This window comes from Rousettus aegyptiacus, unplaced genomic scaffold, assembly GCF_014176215.1.
Source record: "Rousettus aegyptiacus isolate mRouAeg1 unplaced genomic scaffold, mRouAeg1.p scaffold_m13_p_14, whole genome shotgun sequence".
Classification (NCBI taxonomy): Eukaryota; Metazoa; Chordata; class Mammalia; order Chiroptera; family Pteropodidae; genus Rousettus; species Rousettus aegyptiacus.
The window spans coordinates 42,420,324-42,441,815 of NW_023416289.1; the positions used below are offsets into that span (position 1 = coordinate 42,420,324).

General features: G+C 34.4%; 1 protein-coding gene, 1 non-coding gene and 1 pseudogene across 7 annotated transcripts in view; 1 reads left to right on the forward strand and 2 right to left on the reverse strand.

The window, feature by feature from the left end:
* The first annotated feature begins 1,533 nt into the window (after nucleotides 1-1,533).
* On the forward strand, nucleotides 1,534-1,652 carry LOC118611753 (annotated as a pseudogene).
* A 204-nt stretch (nucleotides 1,653-1,856) lies between these two features.
* On the reverse strand, nucleotides 1,857-1,963 carry LOC118611520. The gene has a single exon (XR_004954485.1). It is a non-coding gene; the product is annotated as a U6 spliceosomal RNA (small nuclear RNA).
* A 3,113-nt stretch (nucleotides 1,964-5,076) lies between these two features.
* Nucleotides 5,077-21,492, reverse strand: part of ZNF404 (zinc finger protein 404) — a 31,619-nt gene continuing 15,203 nt past the window's right edge. For all 6 annotated transcript variants that reach the window (XM_036232465.1, XM_036232463.1, XM_016147721.2 and 3 more), the window contains 2 exons: nucleotides 14,753-14,879; nucleotides 5,077-9,972 (listed from right to left, as the gene is read on the reverse strand). In XM_036232465.1, the coding sequence (XP_036088358.1) occupies nucleotides 8,453-9,972; nucleotides 14,753-14,879 (1,647 nt within the window). In that variant the 3' untranslated portion in view covers nucleotides 5,077-8,452. The remainder of the gene's footprint in view (nucleotides 9,973-14,752; nucleotides 14,880-21,492) is intronic.

The following is a 21,492-nucleotide window of genomic DNA, read 5'->3' on the forward strand; positions in this document are numbered from 1 at the left end:
TTGTGCAGCTTGTGTGCCAAAAAGGTGAATATGCATTCTTGCAAGATGGCCCGGCCTTGGCCAGAGACCAGGGACATGACGCAAGAATCCATATCTTAAGATACCAAATAATCTGTGGAATTTCCGTGTTCCTGGGGCAAATGGCCAACTTTCCCAGGGAACAAACACACACCAATTAACTCTATCGACCCCGAACAGACCTTACAATCTAATCCTCTTATTACACATGATGAGATAGAAGCAGAGATTAATCTGTTTCCACAGCTATGCGCTCTCATTATTAGAGGGTCTCTAACAATAAGCCCTTCCAAAGTCTTCCAATTGCATTTGGAATTATACACTTGTTAGCGGGTCCTATATTACCTTGACTAAGTGACACAGTATTCCTGTGGTTCCTCTCACTTCCCTGCCATGGCCCACCACACTCTGTCCAGGATACAGGCTTTTCGTTCCTTAAAATGGCAAGCTAACAGGGGACACTGTTGGAATGCACCTCCTCAGCTCTTCACAAGACTTCTTGTAATTCAAGTTTCTTCCCAAATGCTACCTGGTTGGACATGCCTTCCTTGACCACCCAGTCTTGACTGGCCCAACCCTATGTCAATGACACTGCTTCACATTTCTTCCTTATTGCACATAACACCAAGTGACTTTCTTTAATTATTTGTCTATATGTTGATTTTCTCTTCTCACTCTTGAATATAAGTTCCACAAAATCAGGGAACATTTCTCCCTTATGATCATTGTATCTCCAATATTCAGAGAAATGCATAGCTCAATGAAGATGCTCAATAAATATTCGTCAAAGGAATAAAGTAGCAAATGGATTAATTTATGTTGAAGACCTTAAATGGAGGTGGAATACCTCTACCTTGTTTAGAGACTAAAACCATCCACTCAGTATCAAAATGAATTTCTCAGAGGAGGAAAATACGTGAGAACTGAGATGGTGTTAAATGCACTGAGGAACATAATCTTTATGAGGATGCAATTTAGAATAATTTTATATCCTGGATATAATTGAGCTCTGGTAATAGTGTAGTATGAGGGAATCGGACCTTATTTGTTAATTCTGGAATTTTGACTGAAATAGGGCAGTGGTTGAGAGCATTGGCTCAGAGTAAGTGGGTTCCCAGGATGGATAAAGCACCACCCCTTACTAATTTACTAAATCTCTTAATTTCAATCACTTAATCTTTAGCATCTATAATAGAGAATGATAGTATAACTACGTCATAGGACTGCTAAGGGTACCTGATCTGCCCCTTTGTACCTGTCTTACTTCATCTCTTACCAGTTCTCAGATTACTCATAGATCCTAGCTATGTAAGCTGTTCTGTGAGATGCATTTGACCACCAGATAACAAACTCTCTGCAATAACTTACTCATTTTTTGTTAAATATTCATTTTTACATTATAAACAATTTCTAAGTGCCATAAGTTAATATGTTGTATTTCCAGCCTCCTACCCACTTTATTTTGAATTTAATATTAGCTTATTTTCCTTTTTAAAAAAATTTTATTTTTTTATTGTCTACGGCCACACCACCCTGAATGTGCCCAATCTTGTCTGATCTCTGAAGCTAAGCAGGGTCAGGCCTAGTTAGTACTTGGATGGGAGACCACCTTGGAATACCAGGTGCTGTAAGCATTTAAAAATTTTATTTTTTAATTAAAATTATTGGGGTGACAAATTAAATAGATTTAAAGTGTACAATAATATGTCCTATGTATATTGCATTGTGTGTTCACCACCCAAAGTTAAATTTCCTCTGTCACCAAATATTTGACCCCCTTTATCCATGGCTACCTCCTTCCTCCCCTTTTCTCTCTGGTAACCACGAGTTCACTGTCCAAAAATATGGAACACTTCACAAATTTGCATGCCATCCTTGTGCAGGGGCCAGGCTAATCTTCTCTGTCTCATTCCAATTTTAGTATATGTGCGGCTGAAGCAAGCACAATATTAGCTCGTTTTTAATATTTCGTTTCTGTTTAAAAATTATTTACTGTTCATTCCTGAATTCTTGAGAGACCATATCAGGAATTCCATTATAGTTTCATTTTGGAAATATTCAACAGGCATGCATCTGGACTGTAATCTCTATATAAACCCAGATGTCATACATGGGTTTCCCTTCTCCATCATTGAAACGGTCCTCTTAGCATTTCTCATACACTGAATTCCAGTTCCTGCATTTCATATTTTTACTTTTTCCCATCTACTTTCTTAATGGAAAACACATTCAATAATTTCTAGAAAAGCAGTAAGAGAAAGTTTTGAGATCTTGCTGTTCTGAAAATACACTAAATCATCCCTAATTAATAGTTTGACTGGTATTTAACTTGAGTTTGGAAAACATATTGCAGAAGTTTGAAAACATTGCTGTGTTGTCTTTTAGTTGTTGAGAAGCCTCACATCTATGATTTCTCTCCCTTTGCATATGACCCCCCCTTTTTTTTCTGGAAAGCTTAAAATACTTTTTCTCCCCAATTTTTTGATATGTAGAGGTGAACTTATTTTATTTCTCATTAGATCAAAGGGTTCTTTCAATCTATAAATGAATATGTTTAAGCTCTAAGAAATTCTCTCATAGTTTCTTTGATACTGCTTATATTTCTCTCTTCTAGGGATATCAGTTAGCCAGTCATTTACAGGACCGTTTTGCTATTTTTCTAATGTTTCTTTCCTGTTTTCTACTTTCCCGCCCTTTTCTAGGGTTTTTCCATATTATGTTCCAATCATTCCTGAATGCTTTACTTCTTCCATCATTTTTCTAATTCTCAAAAGCTTTTTTTATTCTTCTAGCATTCATATTAATAGCATCCTATACTTGCTTCATGGATGCAAATCGTCTCATAACTCTTGGGCAAAATTATAAATTTTGAATTTCATTCTGCTTCCTTTATATACTGTTTCCCTCATGTAACTTTCCTCTGTTTTTATTTTTACTTTTCAGGATAGAATATTTTTTCATGTACTTGTTGATCCTTATCTGTTCATATTAAAAGATGAGGCCTTAAGAACCTGATTCAAATCACCTGTGTAAGGATGGGAATTGTATCAGGTGAATTTGGCATTAGAGTTATTAAATAGGCCCTGCAATTCATAAGGGTAATGCTACTCAATATAAATAGGCCATTTTTTCTTGAGTTGTGTAGTTTCTGCACAGAGGAAAACATATTTGCTACACTGGAAGACTATTTGAAGAGAAAAAATTAGAAAATAATGCATTTAGAAAAAAATTAAATCACGACTAAAATCTCACATTAAAAAATAACTGGGATAAATTTTAGATAAGTCTACAGTTAGACACATAGTGGTTAAATGTTGAGTGATTAAATTTTTTTTTAATGAATGAGAGCTGTTTGTAAAGGGACTATTGGGAGAGTTTTGTTCTAACACAACTAAGTTCTGAAGATTTGAGTATTACAGCTGATGAGCACAAAAGAGCTAAAGGCTGGAAAACGATCATCCAGGAATTTACTGAAGCTCACCAGTCACAGGTTTGGGTTGATAAAACAAGTCTTATAAAGTGATATGATAGAAAAAAAATAAAACAAATGGGAACCCATTTTATGACTCAGGCTCGGCACTAATGATGTGGTCAATGAATGGTTTTTTATCCATTATTGGTTCTGGGAAATAAATTTAGTACATCTCTCCTTAAGACTCAGAGTCAATTACATCTCTTTTCTGTGATCTATAAAGACCCCGAGGAGGAGAATAGGTTTTAGATCTTTACATAGTCCAAAGGGATAACTCTTTATGAAATTTTTTCCAAAGCCAATTTTGACCACAGAGAAAAGAAAAAATGAAACCACATTTTCTATGTCCATGCTCAAAGTCAGATAGATGTGTCTATGATTTTACATAGTTCTCATAACATTCCTGCAATAGAGGTGCTGTGGTCCCCAGTTTATGGCAAAGGTTTAAAAGGTTGAAAGGTTTAATTATGGACAAAAGGGAGAATTCTGGCAAGTCTAAAAGTAGAAAAGGGTAGGCAGGAAGTTTCAGAAAGCCCAGGAGCAAAAATGAAAGGGGAAGAAGAAAACTTTTAATATAGTAAAAACACAGGCTATGTTACAACCTTCAAGAGAGTCATCAATTTCTCTGTAATCCTGAGATTAAATAAAAGGCCTTTTAAGATTCCTGAGGCCACAGAGCCACTTTTTATGACATATTAAAATGGAGAGAAAGATTCACTTGCCAGCAGATCTCTGATACTTGGATGGGGAGCCTGTTAACTGCCAGAGTTTGTGCCTAAGGGTGTGAGAACAAACCTGACCCCGAATTACAGTTTGGAGACACCATGATCTCATTTCCTACCAGCGCGGCCATTATAATGTCACTGGTAGAGGAAATCGAGAATATCTCTGAGAAACTTTTGGCTTAGGGAAAATAGTAATGAGCAATTACTAACTAGCATTTAATGAGAAAATCCAGAGAGACCAAAGTACTTTGTAGAGAAATATTCCTGTGATATGGGGAAATGGTGTCTTGAAAGTGGAACAGAGAGTGCTTGAACAGCTTCTGCACAGAACTTGTGGAGGTACAGCATCAGCAACTAACACTTTTGTCCCTGTGCTGACATTTTCATCTGGCAATTGCTCACTGATCCGCAATCTATTCACCTCACCCCCTGATGATACTAGTCTATGTTTATAGCCTGACAGCTGAGGTAAACTTGACTTTTCAGCAGCCAGGAATTCCCTTTGCCTATTAGCCCCCAGGGGCCTTGTTTTCCCATTGTTGAAAGTGATTGCTTTAAAAAATCCAGCTCTTTAAGTAAATGCCTGATGTCTAAGTGATACAACAAACTTGGACCACTAGATTTCATCTGCCAGGCATTCTCTGTACTCAGTACAGAGCAGGAGTTAAAGAAATTGTTTTCTGTAAATGGCCTGAAAGTCAATGTTTTAAGAATTTGTGGGTCACAGGTTCTCTGGCGCATCTACTGAACTCTTGAGGTTGTAGCATGAAAAAAGTCATAGTTCGTAAATGGTTGAGTATGTCTGTGTTCCAGTAAAACTTTATGGACAAAAACATTTGAAACCCATAATTTTCAACTGTCACAAAGTGTTATTTGTCCTTTATTTTTTTTATCAACCATTAAAAAATGTAATTCTTATATTTGCTCATTGGCCATAGCCATATAAAAACAGGTGGTAGTCCAGGTTTGGCCCATGAGCTCTAGTTTTCTGACTCCTGCTATAGATGAACAACCAGAGAGTCACAACTCTTGCTGTAAAACATATTTTATTTGACATAGAATAATCCAAATATAAATAAACATAACATTACAAATTGTAATGAGTGATAAAGAAAAAAGTGATTTTCTGAATATAAAAAAGATCAAATTTTAGGTGGAGAGATAAGATAAATATTAGTTTAGTTTTAGAAACTTTGTTAGGATATTATGAAAAGAGACTAAAAATTCTATTTTATAAAGTGTGAAAAAAACTTCATTTAAGCTGCCAAATAACTGCCTATGGAATACAAGATCTTTCTAAAAATATTAAAGATTAATTAAAAATCAGAAAAGTTACATATACTCTAGTTTTAGATGAGTCGTACAATATGAGATACTGTTAATACCCCAATTAATACTCTGGATATATTTTGTCTCAAGACTCGCAAATCAAAAGGAAAGGCTGTCAATTTGCAGCCAAAATCAGAGTCATAGCATAGATTTAAAAAATTTTTTATATGTCAAAAAATAATTTCCAAGAGGTATGAAAGAAATTCATTTCTATTACGATAGATGGTGCTCCAGCTATGTTAGTTTAACAATGTGGACTCCTTCAAATTTTAAGGCAAAAGACTGATGTTTCCCTAACTGCTTTGCTCCACAGTATGAAAAGTTAGTTTAATATATACATGTATTATGAATCATATTTTATGGATGTTGAAATAGAAAACAATAGTTATCTTGTGTTCTTTGCCAATTCAAAACTCCCTTTAAAAAATACTTGCCAAATATTTCATAATCAAAACCTAAGTGTGATTTATGTTTTCCCACCAGTATTACAGTGCATATGAACACCTAAAATCTGAAACTCCAAGAACAGAAAAAGTTTTTGTGTGGCTTAGCTAAAAGAACATTTGCTGAACATGAAGTTTTTCATGAGTTAATAATTTTACATATATTCGTTGCATGAATCAATATATAAAAGTATTTCACTGGAATAAAAAGCATTGTGAAATATGATAGGAAATCTTAGTAAAGAAACAGGAACTATAAAAATATTAAATGAAAATTCTACAACTGAAAATACAATATTTGAAATTAGATATTTGACACATAATCTTATCAAATAGAGATAATTAAGTACAGTGAACTTGAAGACAGAGCAATAGAAATGATCCAATCTGAAAAACAAAGACCAAAGATAATAACAGAGACCTGTGGGATGTCAAAAGATTTAGCATATGATTACTTATAATCCCAGAAGGAGAAGAGCATAAGAAATATCTGAAGCTATAATGACCAAAATTTGTGAAATCTGGTAAAAGGCATAAACATACATATTTCAGAGGCTCAGAGAATCCCACACAGGATTAACACAAAGAAAACCATACATAGGCACATCATAGTCAAGCAGCTAGCTGATAACCAAAGATAATGATGAAATTTTGAAAGCAGCCAGAGAAAAATAACACGACATACATAGGAAAAATAATTCAAATGATTTCAGTAATACAGTATCTTTTTTTAAAAAATAAAAATTTAAAAAATCCAGAATTCTACAGCAAGAAAAAATATCCTTCAAGTAAAAGAAACTTAAAATTCATCACCAGCAGATGTGCACATCAAGAAATGCAAAATTAATGTCTTCAAACTGAAAGGAAATGACACTAGATGGAAATCCAGAGCATTGGGAAGGACCGAAGAGCATGGGAAAAGGTAAATATTTGGGTATATAGAAAAGATTTTATTTTTTGGTTTTAGTTTCTTTAAAATATATGACTATTTAACTTTCCAAGTTGAGTGCCAATGTGATTTTCCATGGATTACTTATTAATTGAAAAGAAAAAAATGTACTGATACAATAGAACTGGTAGATCAAGAGATCAAACAGTTTTACTTGTATGCCACCTGACAGCTTACAATATTAAGTACATAATGTTATCCATGAAGTAGTCTTGTGAAAAGTTTCATCTGAAACCTAATCAAGTTTCTAGACATAACCTCCAGTTCACGATACAAATGATAGAAAAATAAATTAAGCTCATCTTGAGAAATAATAGGACAAATACAAAATATGCAATATTATATAGGTTACTTCTCCTGAGCCTGCAAAATGTCTAAGTCACACAAAAAAGGTGCAGGGTAAGTTCTCGACCAAAAGAGATTCAAAACTCCATAATCACATAAAAGGTATAATCTTAATTTGGTCAGTACTTTTTAAAAAGACAGTCTTTAAACAACTGGGGAAATTTGTACATGGACTGATTCTTATAGGGCATTTTAGGGTTACTGTTAAATTTTTTTAGTTAATAAGGGTTTAGTGGTCATATAAATTATCTTTAAATCTAGGAGTTGTATGTTGATTTCTTAGAGATGAAGTTATACCTAAAATATTCAAAAAGCACAGCAAAATGTATGATATAATATATAACATATACCCGTGTCTATTACATATTATTTTATTGTGCTTTTACATATGTAAATGATATATCTGATATAGCAGAAGGGATATATGTTTTCTGAGTATCACTTGACTAAAATACTCACATTCCTGTTATCTCCCAAATTCAATAATATATAGATATATCACATACATTCAATGTGTAGTGAGTATATGTGCATCTGTATATATACATTTTCATATGATAGAGATATCTCAGATACTCTGAATCTAGGTAGAGGGCAAACAAACCTTCATTGTTTTTACTTTTTATGTAAATTTGAAAACTTCAAAAACTTAAGGAAAAGTTGATCCCAAGTCAACATCTGTCTTTTCGTTATCCAGTTTCTTTGAGTTATAGGGAATGTGGATTGTATGTTATCTATATTATAGAATTTATTGTAAGAAAATTACTTTAAACCACTCTCCATTTTTCAATAGCAAGAGTCAACATTCAACAAAGGCATAGGGTTTTTTTTCCCATTATTAATCTTCATGGGGATGAACTATGATTAAAAGGGCTTCTTGTTTAATATATTCAATGGGATTTTGTCCAGAATGAATTATCTAAAGTAAAATATGGATGAATGATAGAAATAGTTTTTAAAATATCATGCTCAGTGGGTCTTCCACATGAATTTATAGTAATATTAGTGCTTATCATAAAAATGATATTTAGTAAGCAAATAGTACGTGCCAAATACCCTTCCAAGGGTTTATAGTTTGTTAAATAATTTAATCTTTACCATAACATCATTGGATAGTAGAATACTGATAATGGTCAAGGATGTGCCATGGCTAAATACTTTTAGACTCTAATTACATTAGGAGTTTCTCTCCACTGTGAAATCTTTGATGTTGAGTAAGTTGGTAGCAACGACTAAAGGCCTTCCCACATTCCTTACACCTGTGTGGTTTCACACCAGTATGAATTCTCTGGTGCTGAACAAGTCGGTCACTACGATTAAAGGCCTTCCCACATTCTTTACATCCATAGGGTTTTTCACCAGTATGAATTCTCTTATGCTGAGAAAGACCTGAGATAGAACGAAAGGCCTTTTTACATTCTTTACATATATATGGTTTCAAACCAGTATGAACTGTCTGATGATAAATCAGTTGGGAATTAAGTCTAAAGGCTTTTCCACATTCCTGACATTCATAGGGTTTCTCACCAGCATGAATTGACTGATGTGTTTTAAGGTCTCCAACACGACTGAAGGCTTTCCCACATTGTTTACATTCATATGGTTTCAAATCAGTATGAATTATCTGATGTTGAATAAGGTATGAATGAAGTTTAAAAGTCTTCCCACATTCTTTGCATTCATGTGGCTTCTCACCAGTATGAATTCTCTGATGTTGTGTAAGTTGAGAGCCTCTACAGAAGGCCTTTCCACATTCCTTACAATCATAGAGTTTCTCACTACTATGAATTCTCTTGTGTTTAAGAAGGCTTGAGCCCCTACTGAAGGTCTTTCCACAGTCCTTACATTCATGGGGCTTCTCACCAGTATGACTTCTCTGATGTTCAATAAGTAAGTAGCTGCGAACAAAGGCCTTTCCACATTGTTTACATTTATATGGTTTCTCACCAGAATGAATTTTCTTATGTTGATAAAGACTTGAACGATGACCAAAGGCCTTCCCACATTCCTTACATATATAGGGTTTCACACCGTGATGAATTTTCTGATGTAGACACATATGTCGGTACAATCTAAAAGTTTCTGCACATTCCTTACATACATAGGGTTTCAAACCAGTATGAATTTTCTGATGCTCAGCAAGGTGAGAATGGCGTCTGAAGGCCTTCCCACATTGCTTACATTCATAGGGTTTCACACCAGTATGAATTATCTGATGTTGAATAAGCTGTGAATAAAACCTAAAGGCCTTCTCACACCCATTACATTCATAGGGTTTCAAATCAGTGTGTATTTTTTTATGTTGAATAAAATGCTGAAGAACTATAAAGGCCTTTCCACATTCCTTACATTCATAGGGTCTCACACCACTGTGGTCCCTTGGATGTTCAGCAAGGTGTGAATATTTTCTAAAGCCCTTCCTATAGTCCTTACATTCATATTTCTCTCGAGAGTGAATTCTCTGATGTAGCTGAAGGGATATATGTTTTCCAAATATCACTTGACTAAAATATCCCACTTTAGGTTCCTGTGGTCTCCCAAATTCAGTTCTGCACTGTGGGTCATTTCTGAAAATAAACCTCATAAAGTTGAAGGTTTTACTTCTTTTCATTGTCTCCTGGTGGTATGAATTTACTTCATAATTGCTTTTTTCTGAAGATAATTTGTTGGTCTCAGTTGTGAAATCAAAGTCTGAAAGAAAATGAGAAAACAAACATTATTTTTCTGTACTGGGGATAATGAGGGGTCTTATATAGTAAAGGAAAATTGACAAGTATATCCATTAGAAGTACAAAGGTCCTAAAATTCTAAAACACTGTCATGAAATTTTTTAAGGACAAGAAGAGCTCAGAATATTATGAAAGTTCACATGAGAATGTAAGGTTTGTGAGTAGGCAAAGATAAAAAATCAGTAGATCTCACATTTAGGTGGGTATCAGAATTACCAGGGGAACCTCTGCAGGAAGGCTGCTGAGTTAAATAACCACTTAGTTTCTGAAAATTATGTAACAGTTACCAACTATTTCTCCCTGATTCTAATCTCTTACACCTTACTGTAGTAAAATATCCTTTTCTCTATCATTTGTTACAGATGAAAAAAATGCATATCCAAACTAGCTAAATCAAAAACATAAATGGAAAATTTTGATACCTGATCATTCTCCAGTTGCATTTCCCTTTAAAAATATATGTGTTTCTAACACTATTGTTCAGTCATTCCTGTGTGATTGTCATGATTGTTTTGTTTTTATCTCAATCAAAGTAATAAGATATTTTAGTACCTTCATAGATAGAGTTTTAATATTATCCATCCATCTTAAAGATGCTCAGTCTGTTTTGTTTATCCAATGCCTTTCCCAAATTTTCCCTTCTGTTCCTTTATAGCCAAGGCCAATCATTTTTGAATTTTGCAGAAACATATCTCGGTAATTTTTTGGGAATTGTATTATTTAATATTATTTTTAAAGGCTTATGTAAGTCTCAGCAAATAAATGTGGTGATGTTGGGGGTGGAAATTAGAGTAACTAAATAACATTGGGAAGAGTCTGGGAAACTGAGTGCATGGGGACTTCACAACAAAGGGTACATTGAATATAGGCTGAAGATTGGTAATTGGATGGCAAAACAGCTTGAAGAAATCTAATGTGCTAAATGAGTCAAGGAAGAATTCCAAGATAAATGGAATTCTTCTGTGAATAAAGTATGATATGTTTAAAAAGTTGAAATAATGCGAACAATATTCTTCGAAGCAATAAGAAATGAGTAACAATCCCAAAAAGCTAAAACACTTACTGTTTATAAATAAAAATCTCTCAAAGACTTCTGTCAGGTCAGTGAGAAAATACAAACAAACCAGAGAACTTATCGAGAACAATAACAATGAAAATACTATACATCAGAATCAACGGCCTTCAACTATAGTGCTGTAAACTCAGACTACAAGGCTTAAAACATAGGGTTGGGGCTGGGGTCAGGAATAAAAATAATAATAGAAGGCTTAAAACAGCTAATGGAAATTATAATAATTAAAATGAATAAATGAAGCATTCCATTAAAAAATGGGAAAATATTAAAAAATTAGAAAAAGAATGAAGTACACTGAAAGATGACAGGAAGGGAAATTAATACAATAAAAGCAAAATTTAAATAGAACAATTAACCCATACAAACCACTAACCTACCTATTCAAAAAATAAAAAGAGGAAAAACCAAACATCATGACAATAAGGAAATAATCATCAATAAAGAAATAGAGAATGGTAAAAAATCATACAACTATGCAAATAAATTTGAGATGTACATGAAATGATCTTTCTGAAAACATAATTTGTCAAAACTGACTCTAGCTAGGTTTACTTTATTTCTAAGCAATACAATATGAAAAGGAAAACATAATAACCTTATAGTGAAGAAAACTGACAGATGCTACCTCAAGAAGTTTTTAAGGTTAACATCCCAGAGATAAATTATGTTGATATCACAGATTCCAGAAGAGATAGAAAATATGGGCAAATGAATTTCCATAGAAGAAACAGGAAAAAAACTGTATATTTCACGTCACAAAGAGCCAATCACAATGAGCTCCTCTGTTGGCCAGGTTTCAATTTCTTTAAACTATTTCCTGCTAATGTGAACTAGGGTGCCTTGGAATAATAATAGCTAATTCCTAGTCCAGAACAAGGAAGATACAAGGTGATTCTGGGACCTCTTACACTGAAGTGCAAAGGAGCTTTCAAAGATAATCAACAATTTGTGCTCTGGTCACATAACATTAAGGATCAGATTTACCCTCCTACCTTAAATAACTGGAAAGCTAGACAAAATATACAAAACAGTGGCTTTCAGATATTGGACCACAGATAGTGCAGGACAGTCATCCTCCCAAGAAAAGAGAAACAAAGGAAGTGAGACCTACAGGTGCCACAGCTGACAACCAAAAGAGAATTCTAGAACAAAGCACTGGCAAGGGTAACTAAAACAGCTCAGCCGTATCCCTGAGTGGAGAAGGCAGAATAGAGAGTTAAAGGAGGGAAAGAAGTACAGAAATTACAAGGCGAAATGTCAAGAGAGGAAGGAGCTGCAAGGAGAGAGACCTCTAGAGGTCTGTAGAAGGATCCCCTTGAGACCAACTGAGCACAAATCTGGACACGCATGTGAGAAAACTAATAAAGCCAAAGAATGGACTACCAGAATATAGGCAGAACAATCCCCGGAAGTTCTGAAAGTCAGGGGATAATTCTTTTTTCATTGACCTGAGTGGAAAGCCCTTGTAACACATGAAGCATCAGACAAAGTCCCCAGCAGGGTACTACCTCAGTAATGGGGCCACATTAGCCCTTGACTAAAAGCTGTTCTGGACCTACCCTAACAGAATTTGTAAAGCAAACCATGAAAGGACCAACAGGTTCTAAATTACATAACTGCATCCCAGAACAAATTACCAAAACATACAAAAGAATATTAAAAATTCAGCATTCCAAAATAGGAAACTTACCAATGTTTGGCATTTAATAAAAAAATTATCAGTCATGCAAAATAGCAGAAAAATCTATCAAAAGGAACAGACCAAGGAATGATACAGATAATGGAATTAGTAGACAAGGATTTTAAAAGAGCTCTTACGAATATACTTATTTTTTAAAAGACACTTTTCTATGTATCTCTTACTTTCTGTAGTTTATTTTTTATTAGACTTGACATACAAAGAGTTCAGAAGTTTCCCCCAAATTCTTGCATGTTCAAACTGTTGCACTTTAATAACAGATTATCTAGGCCTGAATCTTCCAATTTATGGGAAGTCTCTTGATGACTAATTTAGTTGTTTTAGTGCTTATGAGACTTTAGATATTTTTTTCTTGAGTAGAAATTTTTGTAGATTAAAATTTTCTAATTTTTTTCATTTGATTTTTCAAAGTTTTTGACTATGTTTTTCAAAACATATTTTGAAGGCTTCAATTGTTTGTAATGAGGTGCTTTTTTCCATACATATTTTTTCTTGATTCATGTTGAGAAAATTGCACTTTTATTAGTTTTTTGAGATAACCAAATTTATAGTTGAGACTTGCTCTTTTGTATGTTAGTTTTTATTTCATTGACTTGTTATTTCCTTTATTATTTCCTTTTTTCTACTTTCTTTAAGTCTATTGTGTTCTTCTTTTCCTAATTTATCAAGGTTATTAGTTTTCAGCATTTCTTCTGGAAACAAGATCCACTGGGAGAGGAAGCTTACTTACTACTTTTCTTCTGCAGAAACTCATGATTCTGAGTACAGCTAGAGGTAAAAGCACACTGATTTAAAAAAGAGGTAGCTGAGTATTTCCATAACTGAAAACCAGCACTGACCCAGCTTAATCCCTGATTGTGTTTTAATGATCGGCTTGCCATTCCATCAGCCTAAATAGAGGACAATGTAAATACTATCTGGTAGAAGATACCATCATTTAAAACCACTTCAGTTCTTTTGTACACAATGTCCAGCATACAATAAAATTACTAGTAAACTTGAAGAGGCACTACCACGTGATAAATAACAAGAGGAAGAAAGGAACAATATAAGCAGACCCAGATGATAAAAAAAAAATGAAGGCATACAAAAATTCCAAAATAATTATGATTAAAATGTTTAAGAAAACATGAACAACAATGATGAAAAGAAATTAAAAGAATGGAGAATTTCGACAGAGAATTGGATGTTGTAAGATAAAGTGAATTTACAGAACTGAAAAACAATATTTGGTATGAAAAAGCTCTCTTTAAGTGCAGACTCATCATAGCAAAGTACAGGTTAAGCAAGCTGGCATACAGGTCAACAGAAAATAATAGATAAAAAAGAAGATAATATATGATAGAACTATGAGATATGCTCAAAAGATCCAACATAGGTATAACTGGAGTCCCAAAAGAGAGGAGAGAATGGTATTTTCCAAAAACTGAATAAAGACCTTCTCTTTTGAGTAAAATCTATCAAATCACTACGAGCCAACATTTCTACTGCTAGTAGTATAAAAAATAATACTAGAAAGATAATGTTCTTGATTCATTCTACCACTGCAACAATTTCCAAGGCTCTTTTGTAGTAATAAAAAAATCAGGACCCCATGTTACCTGTTCTCCATGTAAGTGGAACAGCAATTAAAATAGAATGTTTATGGATATTCCAAACATACACATAATATGAAATTTGTTTTCTTTGCCCATGGTTATGCAGAGTAACTCCAAGAATTCACCTTTAGTCATTTAGAAAAAGGAGCGATTGCAGGATAGGGCAGAGGGAGGTGAAAAGGTAAATGAAAGATAAAGAAGATTCAGAAGCTGAATGCAGGTGCCCATTTCCATATAACAAAGGTCAAAATAGTCTTGAGAACACAGAGCAGAATTTTAGCTTGTTTCTTGGCATAGAGCATAAAATATACAGTAGAGAAAGTGGATATTTCAGATAGCAGATTCTGTCATTTCAGGCCAATGTCCTTACCCAGCGAGACCAAGTTAGTGTAATTTTCCAACATCACTTCTCTGTACAAATCCTTCTGATCTGAATTAAGGCATTCCCACTCCTCCTGAGAGAAGTCTATGGCAACATCACTGAATGTCAATGGCACCTGAAATTACAAACCCATGTATTATTTGTAAAAGTAAAAAAAGAACTTTCAAGATGGAATATTGCATTACAGTAAAAGGACAATATATAAAAACAAGTAAGCTGAAGTTACGAGATCATGACATGATTAGCTAAAAACATATAATTAGCATCTGAAGTACAGTGCTTATACCATTTTGAAGAATCTTATGGGTACATACAAAATTTCTTCAATACAAGAAAACTTAAATACCAAATATATGAAAATGAATAAAATCATCAGACTTTCCCAATTAAATGAAATACTGTATATATAAGCACATTACCTGCTAGGTGCCTAAATCACAGACTATTAGTAAATGCAAGTTCTTACATTGTTTTTCATCAAGGAATATGTAAAAATCATCTCCCCCCCCCCCCCCACACACCAAATGAACTATAAAATCTCTTTCAGCAAGGATGGAATAACAGGGATTGGATTTACCCTCCCACATGAAATAACTAAAAACTTGGACAAAATGTACGAAACAAGAATTTTGAAGACAGAAAACACTGGGAAATGAAAAACTATATCCCTGAGAGACAAATAACAAATGAACCCTATGATTATCTAGCTTCCTGCCAGGAGAGTACTACTCCGCAACCATTAGAATATTAAAATTAAAAACAGTGAGCATTTTAAGTATTGGCAAGGATGTGGGGAGAAACGGACTCTCATACACTCCTGATGAGAATGTAAAACACTACAGTTACATTGAAAAATAGTTTATTGGTTTCTTAAAAAGTTAAACATCCATATGACCCGGCCATTTTACTCCCAGTGTTTACCAAGAGAAATGAAAGCATAGGTCCAGACAATGATTCCACAAAGATTCATAGCAGCTTTATTTGTAATAGCCCCAAAGTGGAAAGCACCCAAATGTATATCAAGAGAGGAATGGATAATAAATTGTGGTATATACTGAGAATAGAATACTAGTCAGTAATAAAATGGAATGTACTACTATTTAATATGCAACAACATGGATGAATCTCAAAATAAATATGTGGAAAGAAAAAGTACATAATGTGATTCCATCTCTATAAAATTATTAAAAAATGCAAACTAACCTATAGTAACAGAAAGTAAAAGAGCAGTTGCCAGGGTAATAAGGTCAGGGTGGGAAGGAGTAAAAAAGGATAATTATAAAGGGTATGAGAAACTTTTTTTAAAAAATTGTTTATTGGGGTAACATTGGTTGATATAATTACATAAATTTCAGGTGTACATTATAATTTGACATCTGTATATTCTGTGTTTACCTCCCAAAGTTCAGTTTCCTTCAGCTACCATATATTTGATCCCCTTTACCCACGTCACCTTCCACCTACCCCCTTATATTTGATCCCCTTTACCCCTCTGTCTCCTCCCTCCTCCCCTACCTTCTACCCTCTGGTAACCATTTAGTTGACTCTATTTCCCAAGCTTGCTATTTCATTTTTCAACTCTTGCAGTGTGTTCTTAATTTCCAGAAGGTCTATTAAGTTCCTTTTTGAGGGTTTCAATCTTCTTGCTAAAGAACTCATTCTACTCCTCTAGTTGTTTTTGCGGCTCCTGAAATTGTTGATATGATTCATTTCGGATCTCATTGAGTTTTTTCAGAAGTATCATCCTGAATTCTCTGTCATTTAAGTCACATATTTCTATGTCTGTAAGCTTATTTTCTGGAGATTTTTCTCTTTCTTTCTGAGATGCCTTCTCACCTTGGTTGTTCGTGGTGTTTAATAGACTATTTCTCCACCTGGGCATTAATGGAGATGCATTCTGTTTCTTTTCCAGGAAGATTTATTATATAAAGGTCTCTCTTTAGCCTGCTGCAAAGAAGGCGCTTTTCTTTTGGTTTCCAGTAGGTGGCGTCTAAGCTTCTTGGATCCCTGCTTTATATAAAGCCTTAAAAATGCCTTTTTATTTTCTGATATTTAATCACGCTCGCTACCCATAGTTCCAGTCCCTGTCAGTATTAGCAACAGTTTCAGTAGCGTTCGCTCAGATTCCCCTGGGGCTCCGCGGTAATGGGTCTTGGAGGGTATGGGGGGTGGGGCCCTCTGGGTTGGGAGTTGGGGGCTGCAGTTCAGTCTCATTTTTGCAACCCCAGCTGGTAAAAATCAACTGTTTTTCTGCCATCTACTTCTTTGCCTTTTGCCCTGATGACTGGGCCCTGGTGTTGGCTGCAGGGAGCTCGCCACTTTCCCAGGCAGGGCTGTTCAGGGAACTCACCGCACTTTCCCCCCTCGCCTTCCCCTGCTGGTAGCTCTGGTAGCTGCAAGAGGTAGCTTCTTAGTTTCTCCCAGTCCACCACCAGACACCCACAGTTCTGACCTATGGTAGCTCCTATGTGCACATCCCACACTCAGATGTGCTGATGTGCAGTTTGGGTGTTTTTTGTTAAGTTTTAAATGTTCAGCTTATTGTCATTTCAAGGGGAGAGATCTGGAGACATCTCTCACTCCGCCATGTTTCCAAAGATTACAATTTTTGAAGTAATAGATCATCTTGATTGTGGTGACAGTTTCACAGGTGTAACATAAGTCAAAATTTATCAAATTCTACTCTTTTAATACAAGCAATTTGTTGTCAGTTATATTTCAATAAAAGCCACTAAAAAGAAAAAATACATATAATTAATTACATGTCAGTTATACCCAAAAAAGCTGATAATGTTTCTGTCTTAGGATATAGTTTGTATAAAATTAAGTAATCTTATCAAGACACAAGTTTATTACATGTCACATTATGTCATAGGTATTTTCTTTATTCTGACAAATTAACATTTTCATTTAGTCCTGGAGGATATTAGATTTAATTTTTCTTTTTTTCCACTTCAATGTAAAAATTACATTTTAATATGAGTATAAAAGAGAATGATGTTATGCAGACAGGTTCTGAATAGAGATATACAGAAATATTTTCATTGTTATATGACTTTGCTGCTCAGAACAAGATAAAATGTAATCTATTAAACTGTCTGGTCTACACACTTAAAACAGAATTTTCTAATCAGTTTAAAATACTTTAAAATTTTATTTTTTATTTAAAAAAGTGTTTGAAAAATTATGGTGATATTGGTTAACAAAATCCAGTAAGTTTCAGGTACACAATTCAACAGTAAGGCATATATATTGCATTGTGTGTTCACCGCCCATAGTTAGATTTCTTTCTGTCACCACATGTTTGACCCCTTTTACTCCATATTCCTCTCTCCTTCCCCCTCCCTCATACACTCTGGTAACCATTAACTAGTCTATTGTCCATGTCCATGTTTGTTGCTTTTAGGTTTACATCTCACACATAAGTGATATCGTATGGTTTTAAGCTTTTTCTGTCTGGCTTATTTTGCTTAGCATGATAATCTCGAGGTCCATCTACGTTGACACAAATGGCAGTACTTCATCCCTTCTTATGGCTGAGAAATATTCCATTGTATATATGCACCATAGCTTCTTTATCCAATCATCTATTGTATGACACTTCAGTTGCTTCCATGTCCTGGACGCTGTGAATAATACTGCTATAAACATTGGTGTGCACATATCTTTTCAGATGTGGGTTTTTAAGTCTTTGGGGTAAATACTCAGTAGAGGGATTGCTGGATCACATGGTAGATCAATTCTTAGTTTTCTGAGAAACCTCCATACTGTTTTCCATAATGGCTGTACCAATTTGCAGTCTCACCAGCAGTATATGCGGGTTCCTTTTCTCTGCGTCCTCTCCAACATTTGTTAATACTTATTCCTGTTGATTATAGTTATTCTAACAGGTGTGAGATAGTATCTCATTGTGGTTTTGATTTGCATTTCCCTGATAGCTAGCGATGTTGAGCACCTTTTCAAATATTTGTTGGCCATTTGTAAGTCTTCTTGGGAGAAGTGTCCGTTCAGGTCCTCTGCCCACTTTTTAATTGGATTGTTTGGGGTTTTTGTTGTTGTTGTTGTTATTTAGTCATATGAGTTCTTTGTATATCTCGGACATTAGGCCCTTAGCAGAGGCATTGCTTCTCTTTCAGATGGTTGTCTCTTTACCTTGCTGATGGTTTCTTTTGCTGTGCAGAAGCTTTTCAGTTTGATATAGTCCCATTCATTTATTTTAGCTTTTACTTCCCTTGTCTTTGAGGTCAAATTCATAAAATCCTCTTTAAGTCCAAGGTCCATGAGTTTAGTTCCTATGTTTTCTTCTATGCAATTTATTGTTTCAGGTCTTATATTCAGGTCCTTAATCCATTTTGAGTTAATTTTGGTGTGTGGTGATAGACAACAGTCTAGTTTCGTTCTTTTGCAGTTGGCTTTCCAATTTTTCCAGCACCATTTATTGAAGAGGCTTTCCTTTCTTCACTGTATGTTTTTGCTTCTTTTGTCAAAAATTATTTACACAAATAAACATGGGTTTGCTTCTGGACTCTTGATTCTGTTTCACTGGTCTGTGTGTGTGTTTTTCTGCCAATATCACACTGTTTTGATTATTGTCACTTTGTAGTATAATTTGAAATCAGGCAGAGTGATACCTCCAGCCTCACTCTTTTTTCTCAGGATGGCTTTGTTGATTCAAGATCTTTTGTGCTTCCATACAAATCTGATGATTTTTTGTTTTAGTTCTTTAAAAAATGCTGATGGGATTTTTATGGGGATTTCATTAAATCTATATAATGCTTTAGGTAATAAGGTCATTTAAACTATGTTTATTCTTCTGATCCAAGAACATAGAATATCTTTCCATTTCTTTGTGTATTCTTCCATTTCTTTTTATAGGGTCTTATAGTTTTCATTGTATAGGTCCTTCACCTGTTTCGTTAGGTTTATTGCTAGGTATTTTATTCTTTTTGTTGCAATTGCAAAAGGCATTTTTTCCCCATTTCTTTTACTAAAAAATTCATTATTAGAGTATAGAAATGCTATGGATTTTTGAATGTTGATTTCATATCCCAAAACTTTACTGTATTCGTTTATTATTTCTAGTAGAGTTTTAGTGGATCTTTAGGGTTTTCTATAAAGAGAATTGTGTCATCCGCAAATAGTGAGAGTTTGACTTCTTCATTTCCTATCTGGATGTCTTTTATTTCTTTCTCTCGCCTGATTGCACCCGCTAGGACTTCCATAGTCGACAGCCTTGTTTTATTCCTGATCTTAGAGGAAAGGTTTTTAGTTTTTTACCATTAAGCATGTTAGCTGAGGGTTTTTGTATATGCCCTTTATTATGTTGAGGTACTTTCTTTCTACACTTATTTTATTAAGTGTTCTAATCATAAATAGATATTGTATCTTGTCAAAGGCTTCTTATGCATCTATTGCCATGATCATATGATTCTCGTTCTCTATTTTGTTTATGTGGTGTATCACATCGATCAATTTACGTATGTTTAACCATCCCTGTGCCCCTGGGATGAAGCCTACTTGATCATTGTGTAAAATCTTTTTAATGTGTTGTTGTGTTCTATTTGCTAGTGTCTTATTTAGGGTTTTTGCATCTGTGTTCATTAGAGATATTGGTCTATAGTTTTCTTTTTTCGTATTATCTTTACCAGGTTTTGGTATCAGGGTAATATTGGCCTCATAAAATGAGTTAGGAAGTATTGCCTCCTCAATTTTTTAGAAGAGTTTGAGAACAGTAGGAATTAAATCCTCTTTGACTGTTCGGTAGTATTCACTGGTACAGCTCTGGCCCTAGACTTTTACTATTTGGAAAGTTTTTGATGATTATTTCAATTTTCATATTGCTGATCGGTCTATTTAGATTTTTCAGCTCTTCACGATTCAGTCTAGAAAGATTGTATATTTCTAAGTATTTGTCTGTTTCTTCTAGGTTATTATATTTGGTGTCATACAAATTTTCATAGTATTTTTGTATAATCCTTTGTATTGCGGGGGTATGTCTTGTAACTTCTCTTTCATTCCTGATTTTGTTTGTGTCCTTTCTTCTTTCTTTAGCACATCTGGCCAGATGTTCATCAATTTTATTAATCTTCTCAAAGAACTAGCTCTTCATTGCATTTATTTTTTCTATTGTCTTTGTTTTCATTCTGATTACTTCCTTGCTTTTGTCCACTTTGGGCTTCATTTATTCTTCTGTTTCTAACTTCTTAAGATGAAGTGTTAGGTTATTTGGGCTTGTTCTTGTTTTTGAAATATGAAAGATATGAACTTTCCTGTTATTACTGCTTTTGCTGTGTCCCAAAATTTTTGAGATGATGTACTTTCATTCTCTTGATCTTTCTTTTTATTTCTTTTCTGACCCAGTCATTCTTCAGTAGTATGTTATTTAATCTCCACATATTTGTGGTTTTCCTCACTTTATTTTTACAGTTGATCTCCAGCTTCAAAGCACTATGGTCAGAGAATATGCTTGGTATGATTTCTATCCTTTTATGTTTGTTGAGGCTAGTTTTGTGTCCCAGCATGTGGTCAATCTTTGAGAATGTTCCATGTGCACTAGAAAAGAATGTATAAGCACCTGTTTTGGGATGAAAAGCTCTGTAAATGTTGATTATGTCCAACTGGCTTACTGTATCATTTAAAGATGTTATCTCTTTATTGATTTTGTTTGGATGATGTACCCATATCTGACAGTGGGGTATTTAGGTCCCCTACTATGATTGTGTTTTGAT